General features: G+C 40.8%; 1 protein-coding gene across 1 annotated transcript; it reads left to right on the forward strand.

Annotated features, from left to right (window-relative positions):
- Aldh8a1 (aldehyde dehydrogenase 8 family member A1) lies at positions 1–21410 on the forward strand. The gene is made up of 7 exons (XM_070010085.1): positions 1–255; positions 3665–3812; positions 5015–5170; positions 6964–7113; positions 10506–10762; positions 14212–14373; positions 15837–21410. The coding sequence occupies exons 1-7, from the start codon at positions 118–120 to the stop codon at positions 16287–16289; spliced, it is 1464 nt and encodes a 487-aa protein (XP_069866186.1). The 5' UTR covers positions 1–117; the 3' UTR covers positions 16290–21410.
- The last annotated feature ends 301 nt before the right edge of the window (positions 21411–21711 follow it).

Raw genomic sequence — 21711 nt, forward strand, 5'->3', positions numbered from 1 at the left:
TTGGCACATGAGGATCCTGGAGCTGGAAGAGAGCAGAACAACTGAGGAAGAGGGGCAACGTTGTAAGGACAACCTGTGTGAACAACTGTGAGAGAAAAGGCAGCATTTTCCCTTACCATGGCTGGAACAAAGGATCTTTTGATGCTGGAAAACTTCATAGGTGGACAGTTTTTACCATGTCATTCATATATAGATTCTTATGATCCATCTACTGGAGAAGTATATTGCAAAGTACCAAATAGTGGAAAAGACGAGGTAAGTATATGCACTTACAGAAGACAGAAATATATTTATGGGTGGAAAATCATGGGTGACTTAATTCCTAAAAGCAAAAGGGGTTAGAGAGAAGTATTAAATTGTTAAATATTAGCAGAAGGAAGACTTAAAAAGATTGATTTGGGAAATCGACATCTATAAGCTAGAACAAGCTTAGGTTACTACATTTAAGATAGTTAATTTTCTAACCAGCCATACTTTGCTGAGAATGCAAGGTTTAGATTTAGTTTTAGTTTTGCTATTCTCAGAATTCCCTAAGAGGATATTATATTTAAGAGGTGTCATTAAACGCATTATTTTCCCCCACCAAGTTTAACATGAATTTACCACTGCATCTATGGACTTTTTTTTTTTAAAGTGTCTATTCACCAAAAACAAGTAGAGCAACAAGAACTCCCCAAACCCTAGGTCTTCATTTAGATTGTCCTATAATAATTATGCATGTCTTCAAAAGTACCATAATGGAATCAGTATTTTGATAAAATTAGAGATCAAATTCTCATAAATTTGGAGTTAGATTTAGTTTTTTTAATCTAAAGGAAAGTACTTAATGGTTCATGCCACTACTTCTTTTTGTCTTCCCTTCTTCCTTCCCTCTCTCCCTCCCTTTCCCCTTTGTTCTTATAAGAGTAAAGAAGTAACTTCTTTCTCTCTTTTTTCTTCTCATTTTCTTTCTATAGTGATGACAGTTTTATTTGTAGAATTTTATAAAATATTTGAGATATGCTTTATTGCTTGTTATTGACAGAATATAAATATGTAGATGATTTTAAAATATGGCCAATAGTCATCTATGCTTAGTAGATGATAATTTGTTTTTCAAGACATGGACAATTATTTAAAATATAATTATAGTTTTCATATACAGATAAGTTAAATGCATTTTTTTAACTTAGCTATTTTTCCCCCCACTGGTAAAATTTCAACTCTGTTTTTCTTTAAATACAACCTTTAGACTTGTTTTCAAACATTGGTTAATTTGTTGGTTAAACTATAACCTGTATTTTTGTTCTTCAAATGACCCAAGAAGCATATGAGAAGTCTAGTCTTGTCTTTTCCACTGTCCTGTCTTGCAGTGTTTTCCAAAGTGAGCTAAAATTAAACAACTGTGGCAAATTCAGCTAAAACACTTTCTATAGCTAGTGGCTCATTCGTTTTTAGAATATGGAATCAAATTGAAAATAATGTCAAATATTTTCCAGCAATCCTAAAAATGTCCTGATTCTATAAAATCCATTTCTGTTTTTGTCAGTGCTGAGAGTTAAACTCAGGGCCCTGCTCTTGTTAGGCCCTTGCCCTTAGCCCTTGAGCCTTATCTCCTGCCCCTTTTGCATTTTTATTATTGAGGTCAGGTCTCTATGTCCAGGCCATTTTGGTCTGTAATCCTCCTATTCGTGCAGCCCACTGCACAAATTGTTTCCACATAGGTTGTGATGGAGTCTGACAACCTTTATGTCCATGCTGTTCTTGAACTGTGATGCCCTAATCTCCACCTCCCAAATAGCTAGGATTACAGGCTAAAGCCATTGTGCCTGACTTATTTTTTGACATGGAAAAATGGCAACTATACAAAACCAATTTTTCCAAATAGCCACAGAAAATGCTACTCGACTCCTAAGATGACTTTCACTTATTCTGCTTTAATTCTGTGCTTCAGATTTGCCAAAATAACATTAACCGTATCCCAAGGAGCAAGTTGAAATAGTCTAGAAGAGAGAATATATTATACAGGTTCCTTTACAGAGAACAGTATGCTGGCAATTTCATCTGCAATGCATAAATCAAGATATTTATTTTCATCATTTACATTGCGGCATTTCAACCATAAGCACAGACAAGAGTCAGACTACCTGGCTTGAAAGGCCAACTCCACCTGATGATATCTATGACCTTGTCTTAGAGCTATCATTCTTCATATCTCAGTCTCCTCTTTTAAAAAACTCCCCACTAGTAGTAATAGGATACTAATAATACTGAGTGTATAATCTTGTCCTGAAGATTACATGGGTTAGTACAAGTCAAGACCTAATGTTTGGTGTATACTAAAACATGTTCTAAGAACTGCTAGCACTATTATAATAGTAGACATATTCCTTATTACATGGATATGAGACAGGAAAGAAGCTAAAAAATGTGGGTGAACTTGGATTTTCCAAATAGCCTAAAGATCAGAATTTTACACTGACCACTATGGGAATGAACTCTGGCATGGGCCTTCTGAGCTTGAGATACAGACCACCAGAACCCACATCTCTTCCTTCGTCCCACCTGCAGGTCCCTGGGAGGTTCAGTTTTAGAAGTGAAGCTACCTTCTTCTGAACCATTTCTAGTGAAGGTGCCTTGCACTTGCTCAGTTTGCTTATTCAGCTTTCTTAATGGACTGATGCTTTAAAGCTTGAGCCATGCCTCCGGCCCAGGTTTTTGCTGTTTTTTTTTTGACAATGGGAATCTCATGGACTTTTCTGCACAAGCTGGCCTCTATGTCTCAGCCTCCTGAGTAGCTGTGTTTATAAATGAGCCACCATCACCCAGCTGAGAATCTTAATCTTACTGTGATAGTTTATTTCAGCTCATCTGAAAGTGACTTTTATTTTTATTTTTTTGAGGAAGCTGGAAGTAGCTCTAAATCAAATTTTTCATGAAGAGTTAGCCTGGGCTCCAGAGATCTGAGTTCAAATCCTGATTCTGCCACTTAATAATTGACCTCTGGCAAGTTATTCGATCCCTGTGTATCTGTTTCCTCCTGGGTAAAATGGGCATAAAATACTCATAGTATATAACTTTAAAAGGGTTAAATGAAATAATTTGTCATATCCTTCATATATAAAAGGTAGTGAGCAAACAACTAATAGAATTAATCATTCCATATTCTAACATCACTTGAAAATATTATTTTGTACAAAACTTTAGACCTAGAATGAGAGCTTTGCAGATTCTATAGACCAAGTTTCTTCTCACATACCATATTCAAAAAAGTCTAGCTGGGCATTAGTGGCTTAGTGGCTCTGCTGTAATCCTAGCAACTCAGGAGACTAAGATTGGCACACATACACACATTGTGTGTGTGTGTGTGTGTAATTTGAAAAGGATTACAAATGCACATATGTTAAAATTTAAATTGCGTCTAATTGTCTGATTTATTACATTCTAAATACCTTGATGGAGAGGGGGCATGATTTTTTGCTTTTGTGGTATCCTGGTTTGCTGGTTAACCCCTTCCCTCCCCTGGGGTTGTCTACTCTGTGGGTAGCTCAGCACTGGGACATGTAGGATAATTGAAATGAGGCAGAAAGAAAAACAGGCGTGTTGACACCTATTGATTCCAGATCCTTCGAAGTCTTCAGGAGTGCCACCTCTAAGATGACCTTTGTCCCTTTGTTTCTCAAAGGTTGAAGTGGCCGTGGAGGCTGCCAGAGGGGCCTTTCCTGGCTGGTCTTCCCAGAGTCCAGAGAAACGTGCCCAGGTCCTGAATCGGCTAGCTGACTTGCTGGAGCAGTCCCTGGAGGAGCTGGCCCAAGCAGAATCTAAAGACCAAGGTGAGAACCCTCTTTGGCAGAGCTTGTCCATCTTCCCTACACCATTTCTCTAGCAGAGCCACGGTTTGAGAGAGCAGGTTGTCTCTTACTAAATGTGTATGAATGTAGCCAGCCATTATGCAGATACTCACCACCATGTCCTCACTGCAATTTGTCAGATGATCTCTGGTCTCATAACGAATGGGACTCTGAGCACCTATCGCTATTCATGTTATTTCCACGAAGGCACCTGCTTCTGTCAGTGGCACAGGTAGAGGCCAAACCAAACAGGACTGTGGAAGGCCAAGACTCTTGCTCCTGTTTCATTCAAAGCCAAATGGCAGGAGAATGCATTCTGCAAAGAATCATGGCCAGAATAGCTATGGGGAGAGATGAGGGACTAGAGCTCACCATGGAATCCTCCTCTTCCGAGTAGAAGATTCAATGGCAAAGACAATTTGATCAGCAGTTACAGTTCTTCAGAATGTTTGCTTATGTATTCATTGCAATCACTTCCAACACAATCAACTACTTTGTTTTCTACCCTTTTCCAGCTGGGTTATAATCATGGAAGAAATATCAGTAAATCTTTACAAAAGAAAGGCTAACCTCTTTTAAAAAGTATTTGAATGCTATGAAACCATGCTAAAGTTAGAAAGCATCAAGTTCAAGGCCTGGGAAAGGAAATATTTCCTCTACTGTATCCTGGCAGCGGAGTGTCTCTGAATCACTGAAGGACACTCAAGGGCAGCCAGATAAGCTCATGCTTCCTTCTTTCATTCTAGCCATAGCGGGCCAGGTAGGCCGTGGGGTAGGTGTGCAAGTGGCACACAGCATCCTGTGCTGGGGTTCCTGCCGGCCACTCTGACCATATGTTGAGAGGAAATTTAATACACCATACCAGTTCTCCTGGGATGTGCATCTGTCCCAACACTTATTATCTGAATCCTGTCATCACACTTTACAAAGCCTGGTGGCACACCAGAATGTGTATGAGAAAACTAGTCGTGTTGGCCAACTCACCAGGAGAGCTATGAGCTACAGCAAGTGAAGTCCACCTGAGTCAACCTCACACCTAATTGTTTCATCGTTTTATCCACCTACAGTGGTCAAGGAATGTCCAGTACCAGTTGGGTTACGACTGTGTTGACAGCTGACTGGCAGCGGGTCTCCACTAACTGTGTGACACAAACATACTGTTGTACATGGTTTACTTCCTTCAGGGAAAACGCTCTCGCTGGCTAGAACCATGGACATTCCCCGCTCCGTACAGAACTTCCGGTTCTTTGCTTCCTCCATCCTGCATCACACCACCGAGTGCACGCACATGGACCACCTGGGCTGTCTGCACTACACGCTGCGGACCCCCGTGGGAATTGGTAGGTACTGCCCGGGAAAGTCTGCATCGTGATCTCACACAGAGATGCACAGAAAATTCTATGGAATTAATCTGGGAAAGAAAAAAACAAAAAGAAAAAAGCAAAACTAATTTTTCCTACTTTTACTGAAAATTCATTCAGCTCATGAATTTGTTTCTAGTTTATTCTTCTGAATTTCCTTCATATTCATGGAAAATATATAATGCTGAGTAAACTCACATGCCAATATTTTTATTGCTACCTGTAGTTAAAACAAGAACAAATAGAGCATAGCTGTAGACTAGAATTGCACGGGGCAGTCACAAGTTCTCTGGGCTTTCCTATCTTAAAAGCTGGAAAAATATAGTTCAATGTTATCTTCATACATGTTTTAATAATGTGAGTAAATAAATGCATTCATAAGTGCAGGGCACTTTCAGTAGTACCAGGTGAAGAACTGAACTACCTACTTCTCTCACTCAAATTCTGTTCTCCCTTGACCTTTGAAAGAGATCTAAATGTCTGTTATGATGAAAAATATCCACTAGATGTCACTATTTGCCCTGAGAAGAAACACCATATTTTACAAGTTAGATTTTATGAAGTCAAAAGGAATGAAAATGAAGCATTTTACTGCTTTGGTTCTTTGAAACCTCAAGAAACCATATTTTCAAGACATTATAGAAAGCCTTAAGCTTCTCCTGAGTAGTATGCTAATGTATTTTGCTGCAAAAATATTTTTATCCCATAAAGAACAAAATGTGTAATGGGAAATTCAGTAGTACAAAAATAGATTTTCACTTTGATAGCACAGGATGGAGGTTAGAGAATAAATAAAGTTAATCCCCTTGTTTATTTATTTTTTCTTTCCCAGATTAATTCCATAGATTTATTATAGGGAAGTTTTTATATCTGTGTGTTGCTCCAGTTGGAAACTTGGGCAACCTTTCAGAACATTACATAGAGACACACTGTAGAGATGAGTATTTTACCAATCCTGCAAACCTATCTGGTCAGGATGCAGTAGAATTTAAAGAAAAATGGTCAAAGCAAATTTCACAGTTTATATATCAAAGTTTATTGGCTTCACTGATGGGAGGGCCTGTTCCTATTTATAAGTAATTTATAATTACTTATATATAATATATATTATATTATTAAATATTCTGTATTCTATAAATATTATATATTATATGTTTTATGTATAAATTTATAATTTTTAATTTATAATTTATAAGTAATTATATAAAGCTTTAACAGTCTCAATAAACAGCAGATTAGAAACAGAATTATTAGAAGAAACAGCAGAACATTATTAGAAAGAACAGCTTAATAATAAAGAAGTTAGAGCGCTCGCCGTGAGCTGAAGAGCTGAGGGACAGCGCCCAGGCCCAGAGTTCAGGTCCACGACCGGTAAAAATAAATAAATTAATTAATTAATAATTATAATAAAGAAGTGTTTTTTACAATTTTTTGAGGTAAGCATTAGTCTGTAAATCTCAAGATACATTCCATGCTGGAAATTAATAATTGCCTGGTGGCAGCCTTTGATCCCTGGAGTTGATGCTCCTGTGGTTCATACATACAATGATGAATCATCAAGAAATGGACAAATTGTGTTGATTTTGCTCTATTTGAAAAGATACGTTGCGTGCAACAGATTTTAGAATGATTTCCTTAGGGTTGGTACAAAGACGCAAAGCTGGGAATCTTAAGAGTTAATCCAGTCTCATGCAGCTAAGAAGAGTTCTGCATTAGGAACCTCAGGCCAGTGTGTGTGTTGTCATAGCCGTACATCTGCTCCTGCCCTTTAGCTGGTCTGATCAGCCCTTGGAATTTGCCTCTCTACCTGCTGACCTGGAAGATAGCTCCAGCCATTGCTGCTGGGAATACTGTGATAGCCAAGCCCAGTGAGCTGACGTCTGTAACTGCGTGGATGTTGTGCAAACTCTTGGATAAAGCAGGTAAGTCAGTGGTAGGGCTTGTGGAGGAGGCAGAGAGATGGATCAAAGTTGTTATCTACAGCAGCAAAGTTTGTGCTAGTTTTATCTGTGAGTCATTGCAATTGATTTCTCAGGGAAGCCTGAAAAAATTTCCTTTATCGGTAGCAGGGTTCTCTCACAGGAGCACCTCTACTCAATGCCACAGCAGCATAGTGCCACCTGCAGGAAGGTGGTTGGCAGCTTAGGAAGTACACTGCAGTGTACAGGCTGAGTCAGTCAAAGGTATTGACTGTAACCTCCATACAGTGACTTAAAGATATTAAAAATATGATTTAACAAAGACCAGCTCACTCCAGAAACTAACTTCAATGGTCCATTTAAACCTTCAGTTAGAGCCACAAGTGAATCTTGATAGAAATAAGGATACTGTTAGGTATTCCTATACAATACCTAGTAGATACAGCTATTTGCAGGGGATTTGCATATCCATGCCTTCAATTTTCCTTGCATTTGGGACCACTACTGGGAAGCTGATAGGATTTGGGCTTTTTCTTGGAGTTATCCACTCAAGGCTGGTACTCTACCCCTTGAGCCACACCTCCACTTCCAGCTTTTTGCTGGTTAATTGGAAATAAGCATCTCACACACTTTTCTGGCTTTGAGCTAAAATCCTCAGATCTCAGCCTACAGAGTATCCAAGAATACAGGCAAGAGTCACCAGAGCTCAGCTGCTAATTGTTTAATGGCCACATTCTGACTATATTCCAGATTTTCTTTTGGGTATAATTCTGCACAGACACAGCCTGACACTGCTTCAGTGTTTGAAGGCAATAGGCAGGAAGTCCAGGCTGAAGATGATGACTGGGTGGTGAGAATAGTTACCATCTTTCTGGCAATGTCACCTGCTTCTGCTGACAGAGAAGGTACTCTTAACTTCTCCTATTCTGAGAATGGGCAGTGCGTAAAACCCATGCCGCCCCTGCCCCTCCTCCTCCCCCCCCCCATCTCTAGCTGCAAACACATACGCATTAGCTCTTAGTAAATTTTAGCCAGTTGGTTTAGGCTTCAGATGTTAGAGTAAAGCTGAGCCTATTTAGGGAAGTGAATTGGCCTCTGTCCTAGGAGTTAGGAATGACACCTGTGGATGTCCTAGAGGAGTTAGGAATGACACCTGTGGATGTCCAAGACCTCTGAGGGCCATAGGATATAAATATGCCCCTGTTTCTCATGTGTCAGAATATGTCATTCCTCCTTATGGAAGAGATCACATTCTTAATCTTATTCTTTGCAGACAAGCTGAGTCTCTGGTTCATACGGGGGTGCACAGTGTTTCTTCCCAGCCTGGTGACTTAAGACTTCTTAGGCAGATAGGATTGAGGCTGTGTCAATTATCTTTCTGTTACTATAAAAATACCTGAGATAGATCAACTTAAAAAGAGGAAATGTTTGTTTAGGTTCATAGTTTTCGCCAGTGTGCCCTGTTGCTTTTGGACCTGTGGTGAGGAAGTATATCATGACCATGGTGGGAACATGCCACATGTTCCCGCTATGGAGTGAAGCAAGCACAGGGAGGGAAGGAGAAAGGCTAGGATCTGATATTCCCTTCTAAATTATACCTCCCAATGTCCTAACTTCTCCCTCTAGGCTCTACCTCTTAAAGGTTCTTCTACTTCCTAGTAGCACTACGGCCTAAGGACCTAGCTTCAGCACATGTGACTTTGGGGGACTGGTTCAGATGCATTGCAGCAGAACTCTTGTTCTATTGTAGTCCTACCTAGGGAAGAGGGTACACAGACTAGCATGGAATCATGGCCCCCTGAGAGCTTTCTCCTAAAATCAGACAAGTATTGATCTATGATACGTTTGCTTTCCTAACCACTTTTCTGGGAACCTGCTCTATATAGCTTCCCATTTCAATCTATTTGTAAAGCATTGATCTCATTTCTTGTGAACTATTGGGCCTATTATACTAATGCAGCTCTTTTCCTCTTTCTTCTCTGGGCTGTCTTGGCCAGACTTTCTTCCCCTGAATTAGAGTGAAATGTGTTCAGAGTGTACTTCCCTTAAGCACTTGGTTTCTCTGCTGGGATTGAGAAGACATGTAAATCACGTATATGACATTCTGTCTTACAACAATGAAGAGAAACTTTTAAGAATGTGGGAGTACAGAGAAAGGCTGCTAATATGTTCTGGATTTAAATGCTAATGCATTTAAATAACTAGTTCCTCTAGTCCTGGGTGTCCATGCAAACTTGATAGCTGACCTCCATTCAGAAATAAAACCATTTAAAAAATACACAGAAAGTATCTCTTTGTGAATTCTAGAATTTTCCTCTGTGTGTGTGTGTGTGTGTGTGTGTGTGTGTGTGTGTGTGTGTGTGTGTGCGTGCATGTGTGTGCATGCTGAATGGGGGCACCAAACTCTCCCCATCCATGGAGAATCTACTTACTAGGAGTCTTTAGCCTTTCCTGCTAGTACTTTTCCTTCTTTTAGCTAAATTTAAAATCCTTTTTTTTGCTTCTCTACCAGGCCCTAGTGTTCAGAAGGCTTCGTGCTTATCTGTGTGTTCCTAACTTGTCTCTTTAGCCATCTACCCTGAATTGTACTGAATTTGTTTGCCAGCTAGATTGTTTTCCTTTTCTTATTGCCAGATTTCCTTAACAGACTGAAGGTAGATAGCATTACAAGACTTTCATTAATGTCTGGATTAAATGGTAAAATGGTACTGAGAAATCAAGGCCAGCAGATACTTCTTAACATATTCACATCAAAGCCCAAGGAAATGTAATCAAAATGTTAATACACAGTGTGGAAGGCAATCAGCCTGCTGAAATGAGCTCAATTTCCTGTGGTGAGAAATATGTGGTGTTCCTGTGTTCTCTCAGCCTCTGTTAAAATGCTACTGTAGACATCAATGGTGATTCATTTTACCTTCAAGGTTTAGAAATAACCCTCCCTCCTCACTCTTCCATCCACCCCTACACATGTCCTGTGTGAAATGCAGGTCCAGGTCTCCCCCAAGAATGGTGGGAAATGGTCCTTGTTTACTTCCCATTACTTTCTCCTTCTCCAGACTCTTCTGCACTCCAATCCAGAATCTGAATGCTTTCCCATGATATCTGTGCATCTTTAGTCCCTAAGGCTTAGTCCGTATTACGGAATAAAACACCTAACGTGTTCTCCATTGTACCTCTCCAGGCCAAAATACCCAGACAGATTCTAGAAGGCAGAGGTGACACCATAAGACTTACTGTGTTAGTAGACTGGAAGGATCTGTAAAAGCTTTGGCTGTTGTAAAAACCTCCCTTGTGTTCTCTAACCTAAGCTATTAGACTGTCAAGGAGAGTCTCTATGTGATCCGAGGTTCTTGTCACATTGATAATTACTACTGAAAGTGCTGTTTCCCATCCAGGTGTTCCACCAGGTGTGGTCAATATTGTCTTTGGAACAGGGCCCCGGGTAGGTGAGGCCCTGGTGTCCCACCCCGAGGTGCCCTTGATCTCCTTCACTGGGAGCCAGCCCACAGCTGAGCGGATCACCCAGCTGAGTGCTCCCCACTGCAAGAAGCTCTCTTTGGAGCTCGGGGGCAAGAATCCTGCCATCATTTTTGAGGATGCCAACCTGGAGGAATGTATTCCAGCAACCGTCAGATCCAGCTTTGCCAACCAGGTATGGCCTCTAAGCATCCCCACGCCCTATGCCCCATCACTGTAATGAATGAAATTCATTACAGGGCAAAGCCCAGGAATGAATGGGTCAGATCAGTCATTTCCATGCAAGGGAACATCCAGTACAGTGTGTTAGTCTAACCTCAGTCAGGGCCTGCAAGTCATAGCTTCTGTTCATCTAGAGCCTCTTGTTGAGGTGCACAACTTTTATTGAGTTGCCAACGATGTATTACATTGCTCCGCGTGTCTCCAGTCTTTATTCACACAGTAGCCCTGACTGCCACCCACGAGTCCTATTCCCACGAGAACACTTCCATTGCCTCCATGCGCTGTTGTCATGACCAGTACGTTCCATAGCAGGTTGTTCCTCGTGGGGTTACGGAAAGCTTCCAGTCCTTAACAGCATGGATTACAGCATGAATATTCCTTTAAGTTCCATAATGTTTCTCAGACATCCCAAAGGTGTAAGCATCAACCGGACAGCAGCTTCCTCACAACGAGAACAGTGATGGTCCCTGTGCAGTAATTCCATTATCATTGCCGAGAATCTTGCCTAGAACTTGGCAGGTGTGTGTAAACCAAATGGTGTGCTGTACAGGTCATGTGTTTTGGCAGTTCTGGGCTTTGAACTCAGGATCTCAGCTAGGTAGGGCACATGATTCAACAGAGCCTTGCTCCAGTTTCCACTGGTTATTTTCAGGTTAGGGTCTCACTTCCTGGGGAGAATGCCCCGAGCCATTATCTTCTTGTGGAGAGAGTGACTACCTATTGTGTCCAGCTTGCCTCCATGGGAATGGAGTTTTGCAAACATTTCGGCTGGGCTGGCCTGGCACTACAGTATTCCCAGTCTCAAGGCAGCTTGCCACTGTGGCGAGCTATGGACTAAGAAAGGGGCCTGAAAAACTTCCCTGCCTGGGGATGAGCTCAGCTATGGTCCTTCCATTCTGAGCCCCCCACATAGTTAGAATTACATGGCTGAGCCACGAGCTCATCTAAAAGTTATTTTTATTTTAGTTGAAAATAATGACATTCCAAAAAGTTAGAACTTGCAGAGAAAGATGAAGTAGATCTGAATTTTCCCAAATCAGTTAACATTGGATGGCACATATTTATCTATATAATTATTTGAGCAATAGCAGTAATACATTCCCAACAGGATTTTGTGAATTTAGAGTGAAATTCATTACTTTCAAGATGGTTAAAATTGTGATCTACTTCCCTGATAATTCCTAGAGAAGATGGCTAGAAATATATAATATGTGTGTATCTATATTTGGATCAATAGCAAGTATAATATTATGGCAACTGTTTTAATCATTAGAATAAGCAAATACCAGGTGACAATTAAACCAAGTTTTTTGATGACTTTAAGAGAAGACAGGCTCTACCTGTGTGGTTTGAGAACTGAGATGAATGAAAGAGAGTTGAACTCTGTGTTACATAAACTCATGCTGAGCTTTGGAGATATGATGGATGGATGGCAGGCTGCTCACCTACCAAAAATCATGTGGGAATTTGGGCATATCTGAAGAACCTTCCTCTTGGAAGTGTTTTAAAGCAATCAGCCTGATTTCTTTACTTCAATGAGTGGCAAGTTCCATGTAGGGAATATTTTTTTATTCACAGAACATAATTGACTTTTGGCAGGGGTGGGGGGGTGGAAGGTGGAGAGGAGGCATCCCTGTGTGGCCTTGGGTGTGTACTGTCTCCTGCTCTCCTGCTCCATTCCCAGCTCTAATCTGAGTTTGCTAACACAGCAGCACAGAGATATTATGGAGAGAGCATCCAACACAGTGTCCAGTATATGTCAAGACTCAATAGATGATAGTTCACTTACTTCTTCCAAAATCTCTTCCCCAGGGACCCCACTGCTACCAGTGCTTTCCTAATACTGAGGGATGGGAAGCTCCATAAAACCTGCAAGTCTCTTAATTATACCCTTCATCCCTGTAGGGTGCAGGACACTTTTACAAATGAGTCCTTCAGGTGTTTGGCCGTTTCCCAAGCTAGATATACAGATGGTTCTGATAGATCCTGGTTGCCGAAAGAATTTATTATTTTGGAACATTAACTGTTTCATTTGGACCATGACCTTTATATAAATACCAAGATAATTAGAAACATTCTGTTCCCTAGGATTGTTTGTGAAGACAAAATATAAATGTGATGAAAATAGTTATTTACTAGGCATATTTGGATTGTGCTATGCAGTGTCCAGAATGTGGTTTGTAAGCTATTGAATGTTACATTCAAGTGCTGGTTAGGATTATGTGTCACTCAGAAATTGGCCATAAGTTGTCCCCTAATACTCCATGTCCCTGTGGGAGGGTATTTGTTAGGTACCTGAACTCAACGTGTCCACAGCAGAGCCCTTAACACCATCCCCTCACGTCGCCTTCTCTTGGAGTCCTCTCTCTCCATCTCAGGTGCTCTTTCAGGGACTAGCACCACCCTCCACTTTGTGCCTCAGCCACAGACCCAGGCTCCAGGCTTGTCTCTGCTCTCTCTTTCCCACATATTCACCCATCAGCGGGTTCCATATGTTCTGTTGAACATATAGCCTGAAATTCATGATTGTCCACTGCATACATGCCAGTTTTGCCTACCAAATTGCCTACACTTTTAAGGTCTCATACCCCTGTAAGAATCTAGAACTCAGTAGTTCCCTATTACTTCTTCTCACTTGCGTTGGTAGCTCACTGGGTCCAGAGACGTCTGCTTCATCTGAACTTCAGGATAGTCTCTTTACTCTCCATTTGGTTTCTGCTCTATTTCCTTCCATTCTGTTTTTCACACAGCTGCCAAAGTGGTTGCTTCAAAGGGTAACTTGGATCATGTCATTTTGTTGCTTAAAACCTCGCATTCCATTTTTGGTGATACTAAAAATAAAACACTGGCTCCTCACTCTTAGAACTTCATGAGACTGCATTGATTTTCTCGACCCCTGATCTCGTCTCCTACCACTTACCTCCCTTCCTCTCTACTCCTGTCCTCCGTCTTCCTGTCTTTTCTTGTACCCACAAAGCCCAGGTTCTCAAAGTTCACTGCTAAAAATCCCTGCCTTTGGATCTTTGCCCACTCAGCTCCTTCCTATTAATCAAGAAACCCTTCAAATTGCCTCTCTTTGTAAGGGCCTCCCATGACATCTTTACTAAAATCCCCCTCCCACTCCCTATCAGTCTCTATTCTCATCCCCTGCCTACTTGTCTTATGGCTTTGATCACTATCTGATGGTGCATCATGGGTCATATGTGCTTTTGCTTTTGTCAGTCTTCCTATGAAACTGTGCGTGTATTCCACAAGCCAGAAGTTGGTCTTGTCTTGCACTGGATACACCTGTCCTGACAGTGCCAGATCATAGCAGATGCTCAGAAGTGTGGAGGGATCTATCTGTGAGGGAGAATGTCCCCCAGTGTCCCCCAGTGTCATTATTGTCTTCATTCTTGGCAGGGTGAAATCTGTCTCTGTACCAGTAGGATCTTTGTTCAGAAGAGCATCTATTGTGAATTTTTAAAGCGGTTTGTAGAAGCTACCAGAAAGTGGAAAGTTGGCATTCCTTCTGATCCATCAGCCAGCATGGGTGCTCTGATAAGCAAACCACATTTGGAGAAGGTAAGTAACCCTCTGCCACGTAAGACAGAAAACTCTCATTTGAAGAGAAGCTCAGTTCAAGCAGGGTACACATCAGGCTTTGAAGTATTACAGTGACTTTCAAAAAATGTAGAGGTGAGGGGAGTTGTCTCTGGATACAGAGTCTGACAATTGTAAATATACATATGCACAAAGAACTCAGATTAAAGCAGAACCTTAAATAGGATGAATAAACTCGAGGAGTCAGCTTGGAAATACTACCAGTAGAATGAAATCAGCTGGTAAATATGGAGTCAACCAAGAGGGAGAGATAAACCCTTCAGGTATTTGCTTGGCTCTGTCCTCCTCCCTCCTTATATCACATGCGGCCTTCTGGATGAAGGTTTTCTAGCCCTTACTCAATCAGCTAGGACTTTTCTTACTTTTTTGGTGTTTTTATTTTTCTCCATGGTTCTGTTCATTTGACATACAATCATTTCTTCCCGTATTGACCATCTTCCCTTGACTAGCACATAAGCCCATGGTCAGGTTTATTCATTGTTCTGTTCTCAGATCTAGAAAAGTATCTGCGACAGAGTTGGTGCATAGTAACAGTTGGCAAGATAATTGAATTAACATTATAGCTATGTTCCAACCATTATATATTTTAAAACTTAAAGCACATATTTTCCTTGAATGCTTTTCAATCCTTGGCTTAAACTAGAATTGGATCCTGAGTGCACAGGCCCTGGCCAGGCCATTTCTCTTGCCAAGATGACTCAGCACTGACTCTGAAAGGAAAAACAAATATCCCAGTCTTTTTTCATGAAAGCACGTTTGTCATTATCTCTGAATCATTGGGTTAACTTCTTACATAATTTATTTTCCATTATCATTAGCTTAACTATATTACCTACATATTTTCAGAGTATAATCAGTAATGAGACTAGAAATTAGAATTTATTTGTTCTGGAAGCTTAGATACCAAAGGACATTCTGGTCTTTAAATCTTACACATCATTCATTCCTTCCTTTTTTGCAATAGTACCTCCCCTCAAAAAAAAAAAAAAAAAAAGGAGGGAGGAGAGAATATTCTATTGTGTATTGAACTATAATGTATAACTGAATGTGAATTCAGCTTTGGTATTTAGTGGATCTGGGAACTGTGTATACTTTCTGAGGCTCAATTCTATCATCAACAAGTAGGAAACAATAATAGATTCAAAATGGCTGATAGAGTGTTGAAAGATTTAAGTGAGAATGTACAAAAAGTACTTGCCTGAGTGCCTGGCCTGTGGACATTAAGTCAGTTACTTCTGTGTGCTGATGAAGGCCTAATGCCCAACTAATGAGTGGAGACTTAGCAGCTGCATGATAAGATAACTCTAGATTTCTTAGCAGTGACCTTGTATCATTTTCCAGTGATTAGAAAATATTGATTGTTCTACTGATTTGTGTGAAGTCAAATGGCAAGAGATCGCTAATTATAGTTCTTACCTGCCCAGGTCAGAAGTTATGTCAAGAAAGCTCGAGCCGAAGGGGCCCAAATTCTGTGCGGTGAGGGGGTGGATATGTTGAGCCTTCCCCCCAAGAATCAGGCAGGCTACTTCATGCTTCCCACAGTGATAACGGACATTAAGGATGAGTCTTGCTGCATGAAGGAAGAGATATTTGGTCCAGTGACGTGTGTGGTCCCCTTCGATAGTGAAGAAGAAGTGATTAAAAGAGCCAACAGTGTTGAATATGGTCTGGCAGCTACTGTGTGGTCAAGCAATGTGGGGCGCGTCCACCGGGTGGCAAAGAAGCTACAGTCAGGCTTGATCTGGACCAACTGCTGGCTCATCAGGGAGCTGAACCTGCCTTTTGGAGGGATGAAGCACTCTGGGATAGGAAGAGAGGGAGCCAAGGACTCTTATGACTTCTTCACAGAAATCAAAACCATCACTGTGAAACACTGACCTTCCCCTGCACTGATGCCTACTGGTAGAAAATCAGCCATCCATTGAGGTGTGAGGCGATCCTGGGACACATCACACCGTGCCTTGCTTACAGGAGGCTAGCTCTAGCTAGCCTCTGTGTTTGTATTCTGCTAGCTGGTGAAGAGCTGCTATGTATTTCAATGTGGTCACAGAGAAGAGATGTCTGTATAGGACAACATACCAAGGAAGCCAGATTGTCATTGGTCTCCCCCGCATTATGCCCCCATAGTGTTTTTGCCATTTTTATTTACTTCTTAACATTTTGATTTACTTACAAATAGAAAAATACAAAGCCAAAGGGAAGGTAGAAAAACACAAAGCCAAAGGGAAGGTAGAAAAAAATACAAAGCCAAAGGGAAATAATCTGCACTAATTTCCTACCAATGAAGAGATTATATGATAGTCCCCTAACCATATTAGTCTCCAGTCAGGCTCATTGATAGTTGCCCCTATCTCATTATGCAAAGAGGAAGTGTATGTCTACAAAGTCTGCTAGGGAAAGACTATATGGTAAGTCATGCTCACTATCTCCGACAGCCTCACAGCTGCCTTAAGTTACACCCTAGAAGCAGTTGAAATATTTGTGCTCTCCAGCACATTTCACACAGCTGGCTGCTCATCAAGTGTTGAGAATTTGCCTAATCGTATCATTGGCCAAAGATGAGCAGATGTGCCATCTCCATGCATTGATTATGACTTTCCCTTCCCACACCTCCTCCCCTTCCTCCTCCACATTCCTCTGTCCAGTCTTACCCATGGATCTATCATTACACGCCAACCTCATCTTATAATTGCAATGAACTCCATGGTGACTCAACAATTTTCCACCAAGTTTGGAAAAGTACTCATCAAAATGTTAAGGACGGCTATATTGTCACTGAATCATAATGAGCTAGATCGCCAGACCGCCTGGGTTCATCCTGGGCCGGCTCTCCCCCCTCGTCCAGATAGACAGCTGAGGCACAGAGAGGTTTACTGTCTTGCCAAAGATCTTATAGCAGAAGCTCTCCCAGAGTGCAGTTGGGACACAGGACATAATGAACACCCAGAAGTACACAAACATTGAAGAGCTAGAGGTTTTCTGAGGACAATGAAAAAAATACTGTAAATTCCAATAAGTGTTCTGGAGTTCCCACCCACATAGAATAAACAGCAGGCCTTTCTCTCCACTGAGGGCAAGATATGGGTGAAAAAATGTTCTTGATTAATGTTGACAGAATAGAATTTATATGTGAAACAAGACATCTTTTAACGCTTTGAGTTCAGACACTGAATGGCCAGAGTTGAGTTGGAATCCCGCCTCTAAAAGACTCTAAAGTCAGGTGGTGTTTGTGTCCTGGGCATTTGGTTTGCTGGATAGGAAACAGTCTGATTCTGTGCAGTTTCAGTGTCATCCCTAGGGCTGTGGGGCTCTGTGGTTCTTGCTGCCCGTTTCCTGTGTGGGAGCAGGTTCCTGGGAGGGTGGTGTGCATAAAGCTCTTGTGCTTCAGCATGGCATGAAGGGCCCTCATGCCAGATAACAAGGACCACCCCTGGGAAATAACAGCTTATGAATTTCTAAGCAGGAGAAATCTGATTTTCACGCATCATCCTTGAGAAATCAAAGCATGTGAAAAATCACTGAGATAGATAAAAATGCTAAAATCGGAATATTTACCTCTTCAAGAGGAGCTTTTTATTGAGTGATTTTTCATACATTTAAAGTGGAGCCAAATACTACATATATTGGAAGGCTCTGTGGTGTGTGTGTGTGTGTGTGTGTGTGTGTGTGTGTGTGTGTGTGTGTGTGTGTGTGTGTGTGTGCGTGCACCAGTTTTAGATATCTTTAAGGGATTACACTTTGTTTAACAATGGTAAATTGCCAGACAGCATTTCTGAGCGGTTATTTATAAGTCTCTGGACCTTTGAGACACTGACTGAGCCTTGCACTTAGTGGCCTGCATCCAGGCCAAGTTCCATCATCAGGATGGAAGTGATACTGTTCCTACTGTCCTTGTGATAGGGATACTAAAATGCTTATGAAAGCTCTTAGTCTGAGCTGAGACTACTGACCTTCTCTCTCCTGTCCACCCCCACACCCCCAGCCCGGCCCCACTGCTTCCTCTGCTAGCCTAAATATAAGGAGAGAGTTCCTATCTCTTGGCAAGAATTTGTAGAAAATACTGTACGCTTTCCTCAGGATGTATTTAATGCACTCTGATCTTGAGAAAGGTCAACTCCCTGAACTTTAAGGTTAGAAATAATTAGACAAGAAAACCCCTGGTCTGGATTTCATATAGCTGTCAGGATGATGAGTAGCAAAGATAATTGCTTCAGGTCAGATTTCCCACTCTCCCTCAACCCTTGCCCTGTATTGTTTATGGAAAGAATATACCATCACCATGCCCTGATAAGGTGAGTTGATGCTATTTCTGCCTTCCACTGTTCATTATGAATGGCTTTTGTAAGCAAAGGCCTGGAGGAGATGGCTTCCAGACACCTCATTAAATACAATGATGACTCAAGATTGTTCAATACACTGACCCTTTCATTCACTTCTACTTTGCGGAAGAAAATTCTCTCTCTCTCTCTGTCTTGGCAAATGTGTTTTAGAAAAGTGATTTAAATGTTGGCAGCAACAGGTAGCTTTTATTACCTACTTCCATTTCTTTAGAAATCATCCATAAACTAACATTTCATTCATGTACTCAGAAGGACTTCACTGTGTTTCTATTCATTAATGATTTTTACATATTTGGAAATGTAGATAAGCAAGTGATGTTAGGCTTCCCGTATAAGTGCTCTGAAAATAAATTCCAACACTTTCACTTTCCATAGAGTACAAGCTTTCTGAAAGCAGGGATTGCTTTTCCCATCAGATCCTTCCAGGACTACTTTTGTGGGTATAGATCTGAGATCAGTGCCCGGCACTGACTAGAGACTGCAGAGTACTTTATGAACTAATTTTCAGATAAATCAAAATCAGTATATGAACTGTCTTGTGTCCTGAAGAAATGAACACACTCGATTATGATGTAGCTGAAGCCATGTTTTAATTATTATTTCAGGTACAATTGATTTCTGAATAGAATACAAGTGAGCACATAGAAGCAAGGTATCCTGGCTCATCAGATAATGTAAGATCTGATGCCAGATGCTTGCTGCTTGATGGAAGTGAGAGCCCAAATCCTGGGTGATGGAGCGATGATCCTTGCACCACCATTCAGAGAGCTGTGGCTTAGTCCAGCCTATTGTTCAGGTGCACTGTTTACAGAGAGTTCATTAAGTGGGACTCTCTGTGTTCTTCTCCCTTCGGGGCCTGTGTGACTCAAGTATGGTGATATATATCACCACTGCTTTAGAACTCCTATAGTGAGTCATGGTACTTTTGTAATGTTCTCTAAATGGTATGCCCAGAATGAAAAACAATCACTTTGTAGTGGAAAAACTTTTGAAGGAGAATAGGTACTAATAAATTCAATCTAATAAGAATAACACTCAGGGGCTGGGAATGTGGCTTAGTGGTAGAGTGCTTGCCTAGCATGCATGAAGCCCTGAGTTCGATTCCTCAGTACCACATTAAAAAAAAAAAACTGGAAGTGGTGCTGTGGCTCAAGCGATAGAGCACTAGCCTTGAGCTGAAGAGCTCAGGGACAGTGCCCAAGCCCAGAATTCAAGTCCCACGATTGACACCCCCCCCCCAAAAAAAAGAAAGAAACTAACATTTTGAAGGAATTTTAAATCAGAAATTTCAAGACAATTGTTTTGGATCAAACAGCAAAGCAACGAATTCATCGGTTATAAAACAGACTTGTAGTAAGATGATCTGGCCATTTAACAAGGAGTTACATTCTGAAGCATCCAAGTCCCGGGGGCTTGTGCATGGATATGTCATCCATAGCTTCTACTTTTAGTTTCTAAAATAGAAAAATAAAATGACTCCAAAACATTTTCTCCTTTTAAAAACAATTTCTTTTTGGTCCTATAATTATAACAAAAGTAAAGTCTTGAGTTTGATCCATGCCTGAGAAACAAGTAGACGAACATGGTTTTCATCTTATTTTTTAGAGTAAGATATTGTTTTCCTCTACCTTCTTAAGATCCATAATTAAGTTCTGCAAATGAAATAAGAGGAGAGTTGAATAGGACAAAGGGAACTGAAAATTAATTTTTAGTTTTATGTGCATGGTGGGCGATTCCAAAAAAATGAGACAATCCAATGAAGACTCGGGGTCTTATATACCATTTTAACAAAAAGTGATTAATAGTGAAGAAGTGGCCAAGTGAAGGTGAGAGGGTTTGGTGGTAAACCACAGGAAGATAAATATTTAGGGGAAACTAATGGGAGATACAAGTTACCAAGTAAGGTATAGTTCTACAAACTCACCTTATTGTTATTTCTGTCTGAGCTGATAAAGGAAGGTTAAGCACTATGTCTACAAAGAAAATTTATATTCTGCTGTTTAGGATAATAGTGGAAGGCACAAGGGTCTTTCTGTGTTTGATTTTTATCTGTTCCTTCAAGCTCAAAATAATCCTCATGTCCAAGCAGCTTTTTCACATTTTTATAGATAAAGTTTCATGGTAGGGCTTGAGGTAGCCCAAGCTGGACTGAAACCTATGGTTCTCTTATCTCCATTTCCCCAATTCTGGGATTGTAGGCATAAACTACCATATTAGGCTTTTACTTAGGATATTTCATGGTGACGTATTCTGATGTCCTTCATTTTTTATCTTTCACCTCACAAAGAACAAAAAAAAATACAAAACATTAACATCTATGTGAAGAAATACTTGGAGTGTTATAGTTGAGTAAATATATTCTGGGAAGCAAAGGTGCCCCCTCCCCTCCCCCCATAAGAGGGCCAATGATGTTCAAGGTATGAATGACTAGGGTTCTTAAGTACTCAGAGAGCTGTGTACACAGAAGGATAAAACACAAATGCTGGTATGAATCCTAGGTTCTAAGCTTATCCTAGAGCTGAGATAAAGTCAGCACTACGAGGTAAAGCTATTGATTTGAAGAAGGGTTATGAGAAGCAGAGTTGAATTTAACATCTAAGGACTCTGCCAGCCAACTCTCAGTAATCTATCATAAGAAAGGGGACAGAGCTCAGGCCATGAGTGTAGAATGATGAAGACATTCTCTCTGTCCTCCCCCACCACTCAGCCCTTTTTATGGAATAGGGTATTTTTCTCCAGATTTCATATCTGGAAGAAATCTTCTTAGCAATAATTTAAAACAGCTTTTAGCAAGGATTTTATTTTTAATGCCATTATTCTGTCAATATTCAATGAGAATATTCTGGGTGTGGATTGAATATTTATAGGATCATACAGTGAAGCCCTGAAGGAAAGTAGATTCTGATTCACAGTGGAAAAAAAGTCATTCAAAAACAGAAGTGGAGTTAACAAAACTCCT

This window comes from Dipodomys merriami, unplaced genomic scaffold, assembly GCF_024711535.1.
Source record: "Dipodomys merriami isolate MVZ:Mamm:240054 unplaced genomic scaffold, mDipMer1.0.p SCAF_8, whole genome shotgun sequence".
In the NCBI taxonomy this organism is placed as follows: Eukaryota; Metazoa; Chordata; class Mammalia; order Rodentia; family Heteromyidae; genus Dipodomys; species Dipodomys merriami.

Bases quoted from the DNA above. Each gene is read 5' to 3' on its own strand.
- Aldh8a1 (XM_070010085.1), top strand. From the start codon at position 118: ATGGCTGGAACAAAGGATCTTTTGATGCTGGAAAACTTCATAGGTGGA. The intron at 256-3,664 runs GTAAGTATATGC...TGTTTCTCAAAG, and splicing joins CAAATAGTGGAAAAGACGAG to GTTGAAGTGGCCGTGGAGGC. The intron at 10,763-14,211 runs GTATGGCCTCTA...CATTCTTGGCAG, and splicing joins GATCCAGCTTTGCCAACCAG to GGTGAAATCTGTCTCTGTAC.